Genomic DNA, 18,823 nt, shown 5'->3' with positions numbered 1-18,823 from the left:
CCTCGTGATCCACCCGTCTCGGCCTCCCAAAGTGCTGGGATTACAGGCTTGAGCCACCGCGCCCGGCCCGAGATATCTGAGTTTTAAGAAATAAAACTAGAGAATGAATTTCTAGCTTCGACTTTCTTTTTTCAAATTATTTCCAGCCAGGTGCAGTGGCTCACACCTGTAATCCAACACTTTGGGAGGCTGAGGTGGGAGGACTGGTTAAGCCTACGAGTTTGAGACCAGCCTGGGCAACAAAGGGAGACCCCATCCCTTAAAAAATTTAAAAATAGGCCGGGCGCGGTGGCTCAAGGATTTACGTTGGTAAAATCCTAGCCAACGTAAAATAAACTACGAAAGTGGCTTCTGTAATCCCAGCACTTTGGGAGGCCGAGACGGGCGGATCACGAGGTCAGGAGATCGAGACCATCCTGGCTAACACTGTGAAACCCCGTCTCTACTAAAAAATACAAAAAAAAAACTAGCCGGGCGAGGTGGCGGGCGCCTGTAGTCCCAGCTACTCGGGAGGCTGAGGAAGGAGAATGGCGTAAACCCGGGAGGCGGAGCTTGCAGTGAGCTGAGATCCGCCCACTGCACTCCAGCCCGAGCGACAGAGCGAGACTCCGTCTCCAAAAAAAAAAAAAAAAAAAAAAATTTAAAAATTAGCCAGGCATTTTAGTGAATGCCTGTATTTCCAACTACTCAGAAGGCTGACGTGGAAGGATCTGCTTGAGCCCAGGAGGTCGAGGCTGCAGTGAACTCTGATTGCATTATTGCACTCGAGCTTGGGTGACAGACAGCATGAGACCTTGTCTCAAACAACACAAAACAAAAAATAAAACCCAAATTCTTTCCAACCATGTGGCCATTTCCTCAGTAGAATGATTTCAGCATGTATTAAGTACAGGCGAAGTAAATTTGTTGTAGAGGTTCTACAGTTATCTGTCGCACTCCTGTTATTCACATAGATTGCCCTCCAGACTGTTTATGACAAATCTTCTGTTGCCTGAAACTAAGCTGGGACAAAGCTTCAAGTTCTGACTGGTCCTGATTGTGCTACTATCCAAATGGATGTTCTTGAATAGGTCACTTAATAACTTTGGGTGTCTTAATTCCCTGATCTATAAAATACAGTAATTGGAGTAGTCCATCTAACTTCCTGTTCTCTTTAACTTAAAATTCTAGGATTCCATTCTACCTTTTACGCACCTTGTATAATGTCTACCAAATGAATTTTTTTTTGAGACAAGAGTCTTGCTCTGTCACCCAGGCTGGAAGGAAGTGATGTAATCTTGGCTCACTGCAACCCCACCTCCTGGGTTCAAGTGATTCTTGTGCCTCAGCTTCCCAAGTGGCTGGGACTACAGCTGTGTGCCATCACACCCAGCTCATTTTTGTATTTTTAGTAGAGACAGGGTTTCATCATGTTGGCCAGGCTGGTTACGAACTCCTGACCTTAAGTGATCTGCCCGCCCAGGCCTCCCAAAGTGCTGGGATTACAGATGTGAGCTATCACACCCAACACCAAATGAATTATTTTTCCATCCTTACTCTTTTTAAATCACTACCTTTACAATAAAATATCACCTTCTCCTAAAAGATCACGTGACTAAGGCATGATTGACTGAAATGTCCACATACACCAAATGAGATCATAAAACATTTGGCCAATAAAAATGGAACTGAGAAAATCAAGTAAATATGGGCTGAAAGACTATGCTGAATTTCACTTTTATATTTCACAATTAAAATATTAGCATTTAAAATATTAGCATCAAAATAAAACCACTAAACTATAACCATGTGGCAAATAAGAATTAAAAAGCTACTGATTTTTTAAATTTCAGTTCATTAGAAATAGATTCTAAGACACATGGAATATATAATTTCAGGGGTGAAAAGGGAATGAAGTCACTTTGCTTACATATAATTCTTTTACTTTTACATAAAAAATTATATACATAAAATTACATATAATAACAGTTGTTTTATATAAACTTACCACTCTTATAAATTCAAACAACTCAATAACAGCTGAATTCAATAGATTGTACCGAGTTCCATTATCCAGAAGTGCATTTATAACTGGCTCAAAAAGATTTCCCTTGGTGATGTAACGATTATAAAATTCATCTTTAAGTCCAATTATCCGCCTCATAAAGCGAAGAGCACCTAATAAAACATAATATAGGGAATAAGTTAATGATCTTACTAAAATCAATTATTATACAGGTGTTTTCCCACCATAAAACAATGTATATGCTCTTCTAAAATGAAAAGTAAAACTGTGCATAAAGTAAAAAGTAAACTCCTTTAAAATGAAAAGTAAAACTGTTCAGTAAAACCGGACTTTGAGGAAAACAGAGCTGCAGAGGACCGCTCAAAACCTGTACAACTCTGTAGCCAGAACTAACAACAACAACAACAACAACAAACAGTAATTGGAATCTAGGAGATAAACTACCCAGGCAGGTAGCTCTATGACAGAGATTAAAAAATATGCAAAATGCTGGCAGTATTTAGAGCAGTGCTGGTGGATGCTGAGACAATGCAGTGAAGGCAGCTCAGAATCAGTTGGGGGCACTGTCATTAAGGTGGGCACAGGAGTGGGCAACCTGCCATGAGCTAAGATTGCCTTGCCTCTCTGAGGGAGGGCGATTTAGAGGCAAAAGCTTGTTTTCAATTTTCTGAAAATACAGCTAAAGAGGCTCCTGATGCCAGATGCCAATCACTTAACAGGAGATCTAAAGGTTTTTTCCTTCTTTGATGAAGGCTGTTTCCACTCACACTATTCTACTTTTCTTTGCCTTGAAAAAAGATTTGTGCCAAGGCGGGCGGATCACGAGGTCAGGAGATTGAGACAAGCCTGGCCAACATGGTGAAACCCCGTCTATGAGACTCTGTCTCAAAACACAAACAAACAAACATTTGTGAACCAATCCTATCTCCATATTATAATGACATCATTCTCTTATGTACCAATTGCTTACAAGCTATTTTACCTGGCTAAACATGCACTGTGGCAGATCAGATTGTATTTGTTAAAAGAAAGAGTAATGAATAAGAAGTACAACTTCACTTCACATTTTAGGATACTGAAAAGAAATCTCATTTTTAACTCGTGAGTAGCTAAATAAAGCTTACTAAATTTAGCAATATTACTGCTAAAAATTTTATGGAAGAGGAAGGGCTGTAATTTCAATCCTTTAGTTTTATATTTGTTGATCCTTTAACTTGTATCCTTTCCCCTAAGTAGTTTAATTTATTCTACAGATACCACTAGGCAAATCTTCAAAACACAAGGGTTCTGATTTTATAAGTCATTTTCTCATTCCAACCCTCTATTCATAGATGAAACTCATTAAATAAAGAAGTGTGCCTGTCACAAGAGGTTCTAAACATTATCTGAGAATAAAACAGAAATAGGCCACATAAGGTATAAATGTTAAACTGCAACACCAAACAAGTATGGGGAGAAATGTTAGACTTGCAATCTCCCCTCTTTTTGTGGCAGGATAAGAAATGGTTTACTTAAGATGCAACAGACTGAAGCACTGGCAAGTGTGTGAGCAAAGAGGCAGACTTATACACTGCTGATAAATGAACTGATATGTACACAAAACTATAGTTACAACAGCCCTGCTTACAATAATAGAAACCTTGAAATGATATAAACATTTAAATATTGGAAATTGTGGCTGGGTGCAGTGATTCACGCCTGTAATCTCAGTGCTTTGGGAAGCTGAGGAGGGTGGATCACGAGGTCAGGAGTTCAAGATCAGCCTGGCAAACATGGTGAAACTCCGTCTCTACAAAAAATACAAAAAATTAGCCAGGTGTGGTGGAAGATGCCTGTAATCCCAGCTACTCGGGAGGCTGAGGCAGGAGAATCACTTGAACCTCGGAAGCACAAGTTGCAGTGAACTGAGACTGCACCACTATACTCCAGTCTGGGCAACAGAGCGAGACTCTGTCTCAGAAAAAAAAAAAAAAAAAAGGAAATGCACTCAATTGACATGTTCATATTAAGAGAAGTACTCTGCAGTCATCAAAAAGTACTATTTATAGAGAACCAAATAGGAAAATCTGTCTTAAGAACATCAACCATTCCAAAATTAATATAAAAATGTAATGTAATTCCAATCAAAATGAACTGGACATAATCATTTAGTTATTATGAAAGAAAAAAATGTCTAAGAACAACCAAGAAAAGTATGAAAAACAAAAGTGAAGGGGTCTCAGTAGGTATTAAACCTTACAACAGAGACACGATAATGCCTGGCATAATATAATAAACACTGGGTTTTTTTTATTTGTTTTTTTTTTTTGAGACAGAGTCTTGCTCTGTTGCCCAGGCTAGAGTGCAGTGGAGCAATCTCAGCTCACTTTAACCTCCGTCTCCCAGGTTCAAGCGAATTCTCCTGCCTCAGCTTCCTGAGTAGCTGGGATTATAGACATACACCACCATGCCTGGCTAATTTTTGCATTTTTAGTAGAGATGGTCATGTTGCCCAGGCTGCTCTCGAACTCCTGACCTCAGGTGATCCACCCACGTTGGCCTCCCAAAGTGCTGGGATTACAGGCGTGAGCCATTGCGCCTGGCCAACACTGGTACTTTTTCATTTGGTGAAATTAAACGACAGTCCAGAAATAAAACAAAAGTATATATATGTTAACTTATTGTATAACAGAAATTATATTTCAATTCAGAAGGAAAGGGGAAAGGTATGGTTGCCTTAATAAACGTGCTGATACTGTTGGCTATATATCTAGGAAACACTCATTTCAAACACTCTCATTTCAAAGTATATGCAAAAACAAAGTTCACATGTGTTACATATATAAATGTAAAAAAGGAAATGAAGATATCAGAAGAAAGTGAGAATATCTGCATAATCTTAGGACACAGACTTTCCTAAGCAAAACAAAAACCCTAAAAGTCATAAAAGGAAAACAAAGACATTTTTGTCATCACAAGGAAATTTTAAAGTTATTTGGAAAACAATACTATAAATAAAGGCAAAGACAAAAGACAATGAAGATAGACATGTTTGTTCTCCTCAAAACATGATAAACCGTTAATATCTCTAATATACAAAACGCTCTAAGAAAAAGATAACTGGCAATTCACAACAGATAAAAATGCAAAGTACACTAATATATGAAAAGATGCTGTCAGGGAAAATGCAAATTAGAATAACAATGAGATACCACATTTTCCATTATCAGATTGATAACATTTTAAAATTAGTAACACTGAATGGTGGGAGAATGTCAAAGTGCTTCAATTTTGGGGGAAGTAATCTGGCAGCTATATGGTAAATTAAAACTTAAAGGGATACACTAAAAAGTATAAAACAGATAAACATTTTGTCTTACCAATCCCATTATTGAGAATCTATCCTATAGAAAGAAATAAATCAGTACTTAAAAGATTTATGTACTAGACTATTTACTACAGTGAGGTTTGGAGTGGCAAAAAAGCAAAAACAATCTTGTAATTTATTCACTGGAGAATGGCAGAAGAATCTGTGGAAGAGCCATACCATAAAATCTTACTCAGCTATCTCCAGGAATAAAATCAGTCTACACAATATTGATTAAGCTAGAGTAGTATTAGGGAGCTGAGAAATGTGTTGGTATGATCCTGTTTTGTAAATATAAAAAACACAAAAAGTCCTCTATACATGTGTGAATATGTTTATTATCTAAATTGGTATGGGTATTAAAAAAAGAAATAACGCAGATAGTTAACACTGGCTATTTTAAGTCCATAAAAATAAAGATTAGGGAGATTAACATTTTCTCTTTACATTAAATTAAATGTCTATATTTAAGCTATAATTTTTATGGTCAGAATAAAACCACAAAGTCCTTTTCATTTGGAGGGAGGATGTTTCTTTCTCTGTTTGCAGGTGAAATTATGAAACTTTTTTAGTTTATAGTCTGCCAAAAATCAACATTGATGCAAATATCAGGATAATTATAAAGAGTGACTACTAAATGACAGTTTGATGAAGTAGATGTAAAAAAAAAACAGCAGGACTGGTTCTGTTAGTAAAATGCTGTCACTGCACATGGTATTGTATCACAACAAAAGTTAGGCTCATTGAATCTAAATGTGAGCAATATGTGGGTGGGAAAATCACTACAACCTAGTCCTCTCGCCCTTTACATAAGAACAAAAGAGTAGGACTTCTCACAATCATCTCATTCATAGAATATACACTGCTAATAAATAACTTCAAATGGGTAACTTCAGCTTTATCTCTATTAAAAATGTTGCTCCTTAAAACATTTTATACTTACACAAGGCCAGAAAAGTGTGCTTTGAATTCATCAAGACCAAGACTCTTCTTAGCAAGTCCTTGTTCATAATATAGTTTTTAATGTGATATGTGTGATGTTCCACACAAAATGTGAGTAACTCTAAAATTAAGGCAAGTAGCTGTGCTGTTTGATAATTATCTACAAAAGAAAGTAATCTCATGAAAATACTGAATATATCTAAATAAAGAATAAATAAAGCTTACATCCTATTTCATAACAAAATCTAAACTGTAATTCCTCCTTTTTTTTTTTTTTGAGACAAGGTCTCACTCTGTCACCCAGTTTGGAGTGTGGTGGCGCGATTATGGCACATTGCAGCTTCCACCTCCCAGACTCAACTGTTCCTCCCACCTCAGCTGCCAGAGTAGCTGGAACTACAGATGTACGCCACCATGCTAGCTAATTTTTTTTTCAATTTTTTGTAGAGATGGGGCCTCACTATGTTGTCCCGGCTGGTGTCAAACTCTGGGCTCAAGCGATCCTCCCACCTTAGCCTCCCATAGCGCTGGGATTACAAGTGTAAGCTCCTGTGCCTGGCCCATTTCCTCCATTTTCACATCCATTAAAAGGCTGTAGATTTTACTTTTCATTAGGCAGAAGCATATTATCAGTTTTACCTACTAGATAACTAAGACTCATATTTGCATAAAATATGAAATACAGAAAGAAGAGCAATAAAAATATATGAACATGATAATAATACCTTGATGGCATTGAGGAGTTCTTGGTAATGTTTCTGTAATAAATGCTATATTATTAATATTATAAATGCTATAAAGGGCGCACTGTTAAAAAAAATACTTAAAACTTTTTGCCTAAAGTGGGTCAACACAAATTTCTCAAGAAACAGAATTATATGCTTTTAGAAACAGACATTTTAAGAATAAGGATATTTTTTAGGCTGTATTATATGAAATGAAAAAATATTACAAATCAGAGTTCTTTTTTTTTGTTTTCAGTACGGAGTCTTTGCTCTGTCGCCCAGGCAGGAGTGCAGTGGCACCATCTTGGCTCACAGCAACCTCAACCTCCCGGGCTCACGCACTGCTCCTGCCTTAGCCTCCTAAGCAGCTGGGACTACAGGCGCTCACCACCACGCCCGGCTAATTTTTTTGTGTTCTTAGTAGAGACGGGGTTTCACCAAGTTAGCCAGGATGGTCTCAATCTCCTGACCTCATGATCCGCCCACCTCAGCCTCCCAAAGTGCTGGGATTACAGGCGTGAGCCACCACGTCCAGCCTAAGATTCTTAAGCATAATTTAATATAACTTCATATACAACTTTTTTTTTTTTTTTTTGAGACAGAGTCTGGCTCCGTAGCCCAGGCTGGAGTGCAATAGCGCTATCTCGGCTCACTGCAAGCTCTGCCTCTCGGGTTCACGCCATTCTCCTGCCTCAGCCTCCCGAGTAGCTGGGACTACAGGCGCCCACCACCAATCCTGGCTAACTTTTTTTTCTTTTTGTATTTTTGGTACAGATGGGGTTTCACCGTGTTAGCCAGGATGGTCTCAATCTCCTGACCTTGTGATCTGCCCGCCTTGGCCTCCCAAAGTGCTGGGATTACAGGCATGAGCCACTGAGCCCCGCCTATATACAACTTTTAAAATATCAACTCATGATATCCATAGAGAGGGACTTACTGAATAAACTTGCATTTTTTCTTTTCCCGAGGCTTTGGTTTATACATCCATGAAATGATTTTGAACTGCTTCTTGAACATCAAATTTTAATTTATGTCAAGGGCTCATATGGACAATCACGTACCCCTATTATAAGTGCTTTAGACAAGGAAATATTTTCTTGTTGTTTCAGACAAGGTATCACTATGTCACCCAGGCTGGAGGGCACTGGTGCAATTTCGGCTCACTGCAGCCTCAACTTCCCAGACTCAAGTGATCCTGCCACCTCAGCCTCCCTAGTAGCTTGGGACCACAGGGACATACCACCATGCCCAGTTTATTTTTTGTAGAGACAAGGTCTCACTATGTTGCCCAGGCTGGTCTCTAACTCCTGGGCTCAACCGATCCTCCCGCCTCGGCCTCCCAAAGTGCTGAGATTACAGGTGTGAGCCACCACGCTTGGCTAGACAAGGAAATATTAAGCTGTAAGGAAATTATAAAATCACAGTCTTACAGAATTTTTAAAAAAATGACATCATCTAGTACAACTATTTTATTTACTTGCGATTATATACATAAATATTTTGGGGAACTACAATGCTATGGGGAATAAATTAGCATTCTTTCTAATAACAGAATGACCATCACATATAAATACACAAAATAAAATTCTGATATTTCAAGGACTGTTTATACTTTAAATGCAAGTAAAGAGTTTCACTTGCTCCAGACCAATTTCTACAACAGCCAGTACCACAGCCAAAATCTGAACTAGTCCCTCACCATTAAAGGCAATTCCTGGCCAGGTGCAGTGGCTCATGCCTGTAATCCCAGCACTTTGGGAGGCCAAGGTGGGTGGATCGCCTGAGGTCAGGAGTTTGAGACCAGTCTGGCCAACATGGTGAAACCCCGTCTCTACTAAAAATACAAAAAATACTAGTTGGGCATGGTGGCATGCACCTGTAATCCTAGCTACTTGGGAGGCTGAGGTGGGAGATCGCTTGAACCCAGGAGATAGAGGCTGCAGTGAGCCGAAATCATACCACTGCACTCTAGCCTGGGTGACAGAGTGAGACTCTGTCTCAAACAAACAAACAAAAAAAAAGCAATCCTTCTTTATTTCTCAATTCCCAAATTTTATTACAAAAGATTTTTTAACCTTGACCCTCAATGCTGTATGTGGAAATTAAATTGAAAAAACAAAAACAGGCCGGGCGCAGTGGCTCACACCTCTAATCCCAGCACTTTGGGAGGCCGAGGCAGGCAGATCACGAGGTCAGGAGATCAAGACCACCCTGGCTAACACGGTGAAACCCCATCTCTACTAAAAATACAAAAAGTTGGGAGGCTCAGGCAGAAGAATCGCTTGAACTTGGGAGGCAGAAGTTGCAGTAAGCCAAGATTGTGCCACTGCACTCCAGCCTGGGCGACAGAGTTAGACTCCATCTCAAAAAAAACCAAAACAAACAAACAAACAAAACAAAACACAATGACCTACAGTGTTAAACAAATGTCTTGTCTTCATGACTGGGACAAGAAATTACTCATATCTCTAAATAGTCCAATCTCTAAACAGCCTCCTTATTTGAAACTGCCTCCCCTTTGAGATTTGATGAGGCTGGCAGAAAAGGCATGGGACACTAGGTGTACAACACAGCACATGTCTTTATTAGTATCAAGCCCATACCTAGTATGCCTGTTCTAAATAGGAACAACTACTTTTTGATTCAGATTCATGAACAATAAGCATAAAGTGGTCATGAAAGTTAGTTGCAAAGTAACTGGTCTTAGTTTACTACATTTCAAAATAAGAACTAAATCCTCGACTTTCAGACAATGCCTTCTCATAACAACGACAGAAAACAAGCTATACATTTTCAGGGAAAAAACAACAGAATTCCAACTAGTTTTCTATTTTTAATACTGGAGATAGTGGAATTTTTTCTTTATAATACAGACAAAAGTAAATTTGTTCTTGGATTTTGTTTTTATGCCAAAATATGCTTTTCTTAGCCTTATATAAGTGCATTACACTTAAAGTAGAAAAAAAGTTTATAATTTGCATGTATTCGTAAAGTATGAATTTATACTTACCAGGGCAAATTGTGTTGTTTTTGTTTGATCCAACTATATTATCTAATAAAAAAATTAAAAATTAAAATCAAATACTTCAGTAATAATATCCCACCTTTCCCTAGTACTTTATAATATACAATGCATGACTTCAATCATAATCCATTTTACCCTCAAAATAACCATTAAGACTTGGTTGCTTCAGCAAAATTATAACTGTATCTGCAATCTTTTACAAAAGTGGATGTAGCTGTAGAATTATTAAAAGACAACATAGCATATATATTCTGATAAAAAGTAAGATTACAACCAGGGATAAAACCGACATATCTTCTTTTACCTTCTCCTATTCATCATTCAACAATTAGGATATTTCTCTTCATATCATGTTTGTTTTTTTATTTTAATTTTTTAAAATAATATTTGCATTTGATCATTATACATGTCATTTTTAAAAACAGAAAATACAGGAATTTTTAAAACTCCAGAATAATAAATGTGTTTATGCTTTAAATTAAAAAAACAAAAAACTCAATTAAGTAGGCCATTATAAATAAGTTCCAATTTCTAGGCATACATTCTAGAGCACATCAAGGCACATGTGCATAGGGAAACACAAGAATGTAACTGGAGCATTATTTGTAATAGCAAAAAGCTAGAAACAAATGCACATTAGAGGCAGAATGGCTCTATTACAGCATACTCATAAGAGAGGATTATGTAGGAGTTAAAAATAAATAAGAACTCTATTTCAATATGAATTAGATCAATATGAACAGGTATCAACACGAACAGATCTCAAAAATAACACTGGATAAAAAAATATGCAGAATAATACATATGACATTAAATTTATAGCAACTTTGAAAATATGAAAAATAATACCATATATACACATCATAACAACATAAGTAAACACAGGAGTGATAAACTCCAAATTCAGCATACCTTGAGAGATGGAGGAAGAGGGGGTAGAATGGGAATGGGAATGTGAAGGGGTACATACGAAACTCCAACTATATCTGTAATGTTTTAAAAAAAAATCTGAAAAAAAATATGGCAAGTTAGTTTTGATAAAGCCAACAGGCAGTATATGAGTGTCTGTTATACTATTATCTATATATTTCTGTAAGCCGGAAGTGTTTTATTAAAATGAACATAAAAAATGCATTATTTTTATTTATATAAATGGAACCATTCTGCAAGAAAACCCTCTGTGATGTGCTTTTGTACCCATTCACCTTGATATTTTGGGGAATTATTCAGTTGATACATCAAAATTCAATTATTTTAACTGCTATATAGTATTCCATTATATGAAAAAAACATATTTTATTCATTTTCCTACCACAAACAATGCAGCAACATTCTTGTACCTGTCATGCATATGCACAAACATTCCCTAGAGTATATACTCAGAAATGGAACTGATAGTATTACACAGGGTGTGCTCATGTTTCAACTTATTAGTTTCACAAAATTCTCCTAACTAACTTCCTTTTAAGTGACTCTTCAGGTTAACAAATATTTTCAGATAGTGGCTAATGTTCTACTATGCTCCACATATTTCTGATTTCACTAAGTAAGTTGTAAGCTTTTCAAAGTCCTTTGCTTACGTTAGTATGTATTATGGTCATATGGTAACATATGAGATTGATGAAATCTCTGAGATTGATGAAATCTCAGAGAACTGTAATATCTATGGCTAAGCTGAATATAGTAGAACTCAATTTAAAAATTGCCTCCAAATTAGATATATGCAACTATGATTACCTAGAGGGATATACTAAAACCATAGTAAGATTCTGCACTCAGACTCCTTCAAAATATTTTAGATTTTCACTCCATTTTAATAAACTGAAACAGAAATTGCAGCTGATGAATTACGGGTGCTGATTATATAACAAAGAGAATATGGAAATGCAATTTTAAAATACTAATGAAAAGCCTTGCCCATATATATCAGCATATATTGGCATATGAATGAGCATTTGCAGATTAAGTTACAATATTTATACTATTTGCTCCTACTCATTCTAGATATCAACTCTCACAAATTTGGGGACAATGCTTTCTTTTGATAAGTGTCTACATCTCAATTCCTTAGTGTGTAATACTGTTTGCCACATTTTCTTTTTTTGTTTTCCGCCAGTGGTCTACACATTCAGAGAAACTTCTGTAGTAACAAACTACAGAAATGGCCCCTGAAAGAATAGTCTTGCCACATTTTATCATTCACTTCCATAACCCTAAGAAACAAGAAAATCATAATTTTATATTGCAGTTTAAGTTTTTCAGTCGTAATTTCCCTGTCATATAAAGTCTCAAGTAAATTGCCTGTTAGTTTAATATTTATCTCATCCTTCTTTAAAAACAGAAATCATAGTAGATAAATAAGAGATCCTACCCTTTTCACATTTGTCTCTGATTGGTCAAAAGTGGTTGCTGTGAGAACATGCAATTAAATGGTTGTAGAAGGGAAATAGAAATTTCACCTTTTTCAGTTTTCTGAAAAACACAGAAGTTTGAAAAGAATACTGTTACTTTTTGTAAATAAAAAAACATCCTTTCAAGATTAGCAGTACATAACCTTTTCAGAACCAAAACCAAAACAAAAATAATTAGCAGTACCAGATCCATACAAGCAGATGACTTTTAAGGATTACTGTGAAAAAATAAAACTTGGTTATATATTGTTGAAAGAACCAAAAATACTATATCGCACTTTAAGTTCTTATTTCTTTGTGAACTGAAAATTTAAGTGCTACGCTTCATATGTAATACTAAGTAAAAAATGGAAGCAAGATCAGATAGCTCACAAAGTATGTTTTTTTGAGGAAAATTATTCCAAAATAATTTTTTCCATCCAAAAGATGCCTGTGATATGAATATGAAATTCAATGAAGAACCAATCTATTGTACAACATACATAATAACAATATATTACTAACAATTTATTACACTTGCAAACTGCTAAGAGAGTAGATTTTAAGTGTTCTCAACACAAATAGAAAACATATAAAACACACACAAAATAAACAACATGTAAGTCAGAACAGCATACACCATAATCACTATTGATCCCATTTGTCTCTCTCTCTGCAGTGTATTGAGTTTTTCCCAAGAATGTAACAAAGAAAGAAAATTCTCTCAACTTTAAAATAACATTCAAATGTGTGGAAAAGACACATATGAATCTGTTTTGGAAAATAAAATATTTAGAAAGAAAAAGAACCAATTAAGCCCATGTGATAGCAACTTAACTACTTAAAATTTGGAACCCCAGATTTCACCAACTCTATCCAAATTTTAAAAACCACTGAATCACGTTATCAAGCCACTAGATGAAGAGACAAAATTTAAATCAATTTTTAGCATTTTAAAATTTTGTAATTTGAAAATTTGGAAAATAATGTCTATGGATTTTGGCACTATTTTTTACACAATTGGGCATACAAACTTGTAATGATTTAAAAACAACGTACATATTCTCTAAATATGAAGGAAATTTTATAAAGAAAATATCCCTCCATATTGAGAGAATGACTATTAATATTCTGGAGTATCTAATCCTTAAGTATTAAAGACCTACTCCTTAAATCTTTTTCAATGTTTTATGTAATTAAGATCATTCAGTATAAATTTTTCCTTTTTTATTGTGATAAAATCACAGAACATAAAACTTGCTATGTAAAAATTTATTGGTCAGGCGCAGTGGCTCACACCTGTAATCCCAGCACTTTGGGAGGCCCAGGTGGGTGGATCATCTGAGGTCAGGGGTTCAAGACCAGCCTGACCAACATGGTGAAACCACATCTCTACTAAAAATACAAAAATTAACCAGGTGTGGTGGCATGCATCTGTAGTCCCAGTTACTCGGGAGGCTGAGAAAGAAGAATTGTTTGAACCCGAGAGGCAGAGGTTGCAGTGAGCCAAGATTATGCCACTGCACTCCAGCCTGGCAACAGAGTGAGACTCCATCTCAAAATAATTATAATAATAATAATAATTTTATCATTTTTAAGTGTACAGTTTAGTAGTGTTAAGTATATTCACAATGTTGTATATTACATTTCAAGAAATTAACACACAGAGGCCAAGGGACATAAATGGAATTCTTAACATTTTACTAAGATTTTAATAGATTACAATTTTGTATTTTACCACAAATGAATTGCTGTAAGAATCCACTGCTACTTAAATACCAACTGGACAAATACTTAAAATATTTGTTTCTCAAAATTTTATTACAAAGCCACCTAAAACTGACTAGGTCAAAACATTTTTATCTCAGAATAATTTCTTACATTAGTTGTAGCCAGCATGTTCTCTGGATCAATTAGAGTACGAAGAAGTCCCATTAACTGAACAGCGCCTCCTAGCTCAGGATCAGTATCACAGATCATTTGTTCAATTACCACATTAATAAGAAGAATATCCTGGTGGCAAAACAAAACAAAACAAAACAAAACATATTTCCATTAGACCTAGTTTAGATCTAAGACAAAAACACCAACTGAAACAGCAAAGTGAGAATCATACAGAGAAAAAACAAAGAATGGAATAGCTTATTTAAACTTTTATTCCTACTGCTTTTGAAGGTTCTATAAAATACTACACACTAGAGTGAAAAAAAATCCCACTCCGGAAAAAAAAAAAAAAAAAAAGAAGAAGAAGAAAGAAGAAAAGAAGAAAGAAGAAAGAAGAAAGAAGAAAGAAGAAAGAAGAAAGAAGAAGAAGAAGAAGAAGAAGAAGAAGAAGAAAACCCACAAAAGCAGAGCATGCTGCAACTTATAGGAAGTGGAAAACAATTCTTTAGCAGTAATTCTTATTCATTTTGAGTTTCAGTTTCAGGCATAAATTTAGAGGTTGACTAAACAAACAAGATCATGTGACCCTAAGACATAAATTATCTCAGCCTCTAACTAGTAAATCCTTCGTAGCAAAAAAAAAAAAAAAAAAGAAAAAACTGAAAAAATGACCAAAAATAACCCAGTACACAACTCTTCATGCAAGAAGACACTGTGTTATATAACAATCTAATATCAGATAGATTTGCTACATTAGTAACATGCTCTTGGGATTTATTTATTTATTTATTTATTTATTTATTTATTGAAACGGAGTCTCATTCTCTTGCCCAGGCTGGAGTGCAGTGGGGCAATCTGGGCTCAGTGCAACCTCACAAACGAGTCTCCTGCCTCAGCCTCTTGAGTAGCTGGGATTAAAGGTGTGAGCCACCATGCCTGACTAATTTTTGTATTTTTAGTAGAGACTGTCCTGATTCTAAGCTGGCATCTCTATTTTCTGATTGGGAAATATAAATAAAATCAGATGTTTACATTTGTTTCATTGATTCTAAAACAGATTTCTTAAAAATTTTAACCTCTTGGCCGGGCGCGGTGGCTCAAGCCTGTAATCCCAGCACTTTGGGAGGCCGAGACGGGCGGATCACGAGGTCAGGAGATCGAGACCATCCTGGCTAACACGGTGAAACCCCGTCTCTACGAAAAAATACAAAACTAGCCGGGCGTGGTGGCCGGCGCCTGTAGTCCCAGCTACTCGGGAGGCTGAGGCAGGAGAATGGCGTGAACCCGGGAGGCGGAGCTTGCAGTGAGCTGAGATCCGGCCACTGTACTCCAGCCTGGGTGACAGCGAGACTCCGTCTCAAAAAAAAAAATTTTTAACCTCTTAAAATTAAGATACATTTTGTAATTGATGGCATTTGACAGTCACTATCAGCCAAGTGGTAATCATGACAAAATTACATAAAAATCTTTTACTGACACTGTCTTGTAAGATCAAGGAAATATTAATATCTGCATATCTTAGGTTTGATGGATACAGTAAATAAGAGGAGAAAAGAAGAAATGGCAAGAGCAAGAATATTTTGAATCAGAGTAAAAATAACTGGTGGATGTTGTGAAAACATTTCCAGTTTGCTTAATACAAACACAAGAATTTAATAAAAAGTCCATTAATTGGCTGGGTGCAATGGCCCACGTCTATAATCCCAGCCATTTGAGAGGCTGAGGCGGGAGGATTGCCTGAGGTCAGGAGTTTGAGACCAGCCTGCCCAACATGGTGAAACCTCATCTCTACTAAAAATATAAAAAAATTATCTGGGTGTGGTGGTGGGCACCTGTAAACCCAGCTACTTAGGAGGCTGAGGCAGGGAGAACTGCTTGAACCCAGGAGGCAGAGGTTGCAGTGAGCCAAGATCGTGCCACTGCACTTCAGCCTGGGTGACAGAGCAGGACTGTCTTAAAAAAAAAAAAAAAAACCACTAACATAATTTGCTTTACAGCAACTTTAATGAATGCTTCTAAGTACGTGTGTGTGTGTAAGTAATACAGTTGGTCCTCTGCATCTGTAGGTTCCATGCTCCTGGATTCAACCAAGTAAGGATGAAAATACTTGGGAAAGGAAAAAAAAAAAGGATGGTTGTATCCATACTGAAACATGTACAGATTTTTTCTTTTATTACTATTGTTATTATTCTCTAAACAATGTTTATTCTCTCAACAATATAGTATAACAACTATTTACATAGCATTTGCATTGTATCAGGTATTATAATCTAAAGTATAAGGGAAGATGTGCATAGGTTATATGCAAATTTTATGCCATTTTATATAACGGACTTGAGCATAAGTGGAGTTAGGTATCCTAGTGTCCCAGTGGGAGGGGAAAGTGGTTTCCTGGAACCCATCCCCCACAGATACTGAGGGATGACTATATATAACATATACATACACATACATATATAAAAACCGATACTTCTTTCAACCCATTCTGATTTGAAGAGCGCAACTACAAGTAGCTCCTCAAGTTCTACAGAACGTAATGGTCCAACTTCTTACGTCTGTGGAATGACAAACAGCCTGGACAGAAAAAAATGAAGACTCAATCGTTTTGTTTTGTTTTGTTTTTTTGAGCAGGATCTTGCTATGTTGCCCATGCTGGTCTTGAACTCCTAGGCTCAAGAGATCCTCCCACCTCATCCTGCCAAGCAGCTGAGATTACAGGCATGCACCACCACCATATCTGGCACATTCATTTTTAAAAATTGGGGGGATTTCCTGATATGACACACTGAAGGAAATGATACTTCTATGCCATTTCTGCCACAAAGAAGTAACTAGAATCTATCTAATTGTGAGGAAACAACAGACCAACCAAAGTTGTTGGATAATAGATCAGAAACTTTTTGTTTTTGTCTTGGTTAAAATGGACATTACTGGGACAATGAATAAAATATGAATGAGTACTGTAGTTAGATGATAGTATTATAAAAATCTTAATATCATGATTTTGATAATTATACTGTAGTAATATGAGAGTTTTTAGTTGCTGACAGTGAAGTAACTAGGGGTAAAGGGACAGTTTGTCATCATTTCTGCACCTTATTCCTCAATGGTTCAGAAAGAAAATAATACCCATGTATGCATATGTATTTATACAAATGCAAGCATAGAAAGAATGACAAAACAAATGACAGATAAAATATTAACAATTGGGCCAGGTGCAGTGGCTCACGCCTGTAATCCCAGCACTTTGGGAAGCCGAGGAGGGCGGATCCCGAGACCAGGAGTTCAAGACCAGCCTGACCAACATGATGAAACGCTGTCTCTACTAAAAATACAAAAATTAGCCGGGCGAGGTGATGCGCACCTGTAATCCCAGCTACTCAGGAGGCTGAGGCAGGAGAATCGCTTGAACCAGGGAGGCGGAGGTTGCAGTGAGCCGAGATCGCGCTACTGCACTCCAGCCTGGGTGACAGAGTGAAGACTCTGTCTCAAAAAAAAAAAAAAAAAAAAAAAACCACAACTGGGGAATTTGTGTGAAGGGTATCTGGGAGTTTTTTTGTTATTATTGTGACTTGGAGAAATTTTAAGAAATAAAATGTGACCTAATGCAAAATACTGAACAGTCAATCTATAGAGATTAGCTTATGTATTTCCTAACTTCTTTTTATGATAAATCTCAGATATATAAAGAACTAGAGAGGATAATATAATAAATCCCACGTATCCATCCCAGCTTCAACAATTACTAATTCACGGTCGATCTTGTTTAATACACCAACTTATCTCTACACTACAGAATTTATTTTGAAGCAAATTTCATATAAATATGTCAGCATAAATCTTTAAAATATAAGGATTCTTTTAAAATAACACAAATGTTATTATCATATCTAAAAAATTAATATGAGATTTTATTCTTAAATGAGAAAACACCTAACCCAGTCAGGTTCTATAAGTTTTACTGAATGTTTCAAAGGCCATTAATATAAAAATACATGCAATCTGTGGTATAACAAAAAGACGACATTATCGCTAAATTTACCCTTTCTGCTTGGATAGAAACAATGACTATAGTAAAATATGTTAATATTTCCTTTTATCTTAATACATATTTAAATATTGTAACCCATGTTGCCATAATCAAATCTGCTCCATAATACTTTACCAAAAGGAAATGTTTGAATGCTGAGCATTTATTTTAAAAGGGCACTAAAATATCAACTGCCACTGAATATACAGATAAGTCATTTTCTGTTTCCTTCCTAAAGGTCACCACCAGCCCAATATAGAATTCAGCATGTAGAAGACTTAATTTGGGTTTCTTTTTGTAATTAGATTTATCTTCTCTTGTGGACTAAATTATTTTGAGGCAACACAGTTTTAAAATTGTAAAATTGTTACCTCTCAGAAAATTCAGGAAAATGAAACCCCTTGAAGGTTGTTATAAGAAAAAAAAACACTGAGAAAGGAACTTTTCTTTTCTTTTTTTTTTTTTTTTTTTTTTTT

General features: G+C 36.2%; 1 protein-coding gene across 1 annotated transcript in view; it reads right to left on the bottom strand.

The window, feature by feature from the left end:
- The window catches only part of PPP4R3B (protein phosphatase 4 regulatory subunit 3B), a 72,783-nt gene that overhangs the window by 18,440 nt on the left and 35,520 nt on the right, over nt 1-18,823 (bottom strand). The window contains exons 8-13 of the mRNA XM_017859889.1: nt 14,289-14,446; nt 12,415-12,431; nt 10,956-11,051; nt 10,029-10,070; nt 6,295-6,453; nt 1,957-2,157 (exon numbers count right to left, since the gene is read on the bottom strand). Coding sequence (XP_017715378.1) covers nt 1,957-2,157; nt 6,295-6,453; nt 10,029-10,070; nt 10,956-11,051; nt 12,415-12,431; nt 14,289-14,446 — 673 coding nt within the window. The remainder of the gene's footprint in view (nt 1-1,956; nt 2,158-6,294; nt 6,454-10,028; nt 10,071-10,955; nt 11,052-12,414; nt 12,432-14,288; nt 14,447-18,823) is intronic.

This window comes from Rhinopithecus bieti, unplaced genomic scaffold (genome assembly GCF_001698545.2).
Source record: "Rhinopithecus bieti isolate Rb0 unplaced genomic scaffold, ASM169854v2 scaffold_52849, whole genome shotgun sequence".
NCBI lineage: Eukaryota > Metazoa > Chordata > Mammalia > Primates > Cercopithecidae > Rhinopithecus > Rhinopithecus bieti.
This window is presented reverse-complemented; position numbering and strand designations above follow the sequence as displayed.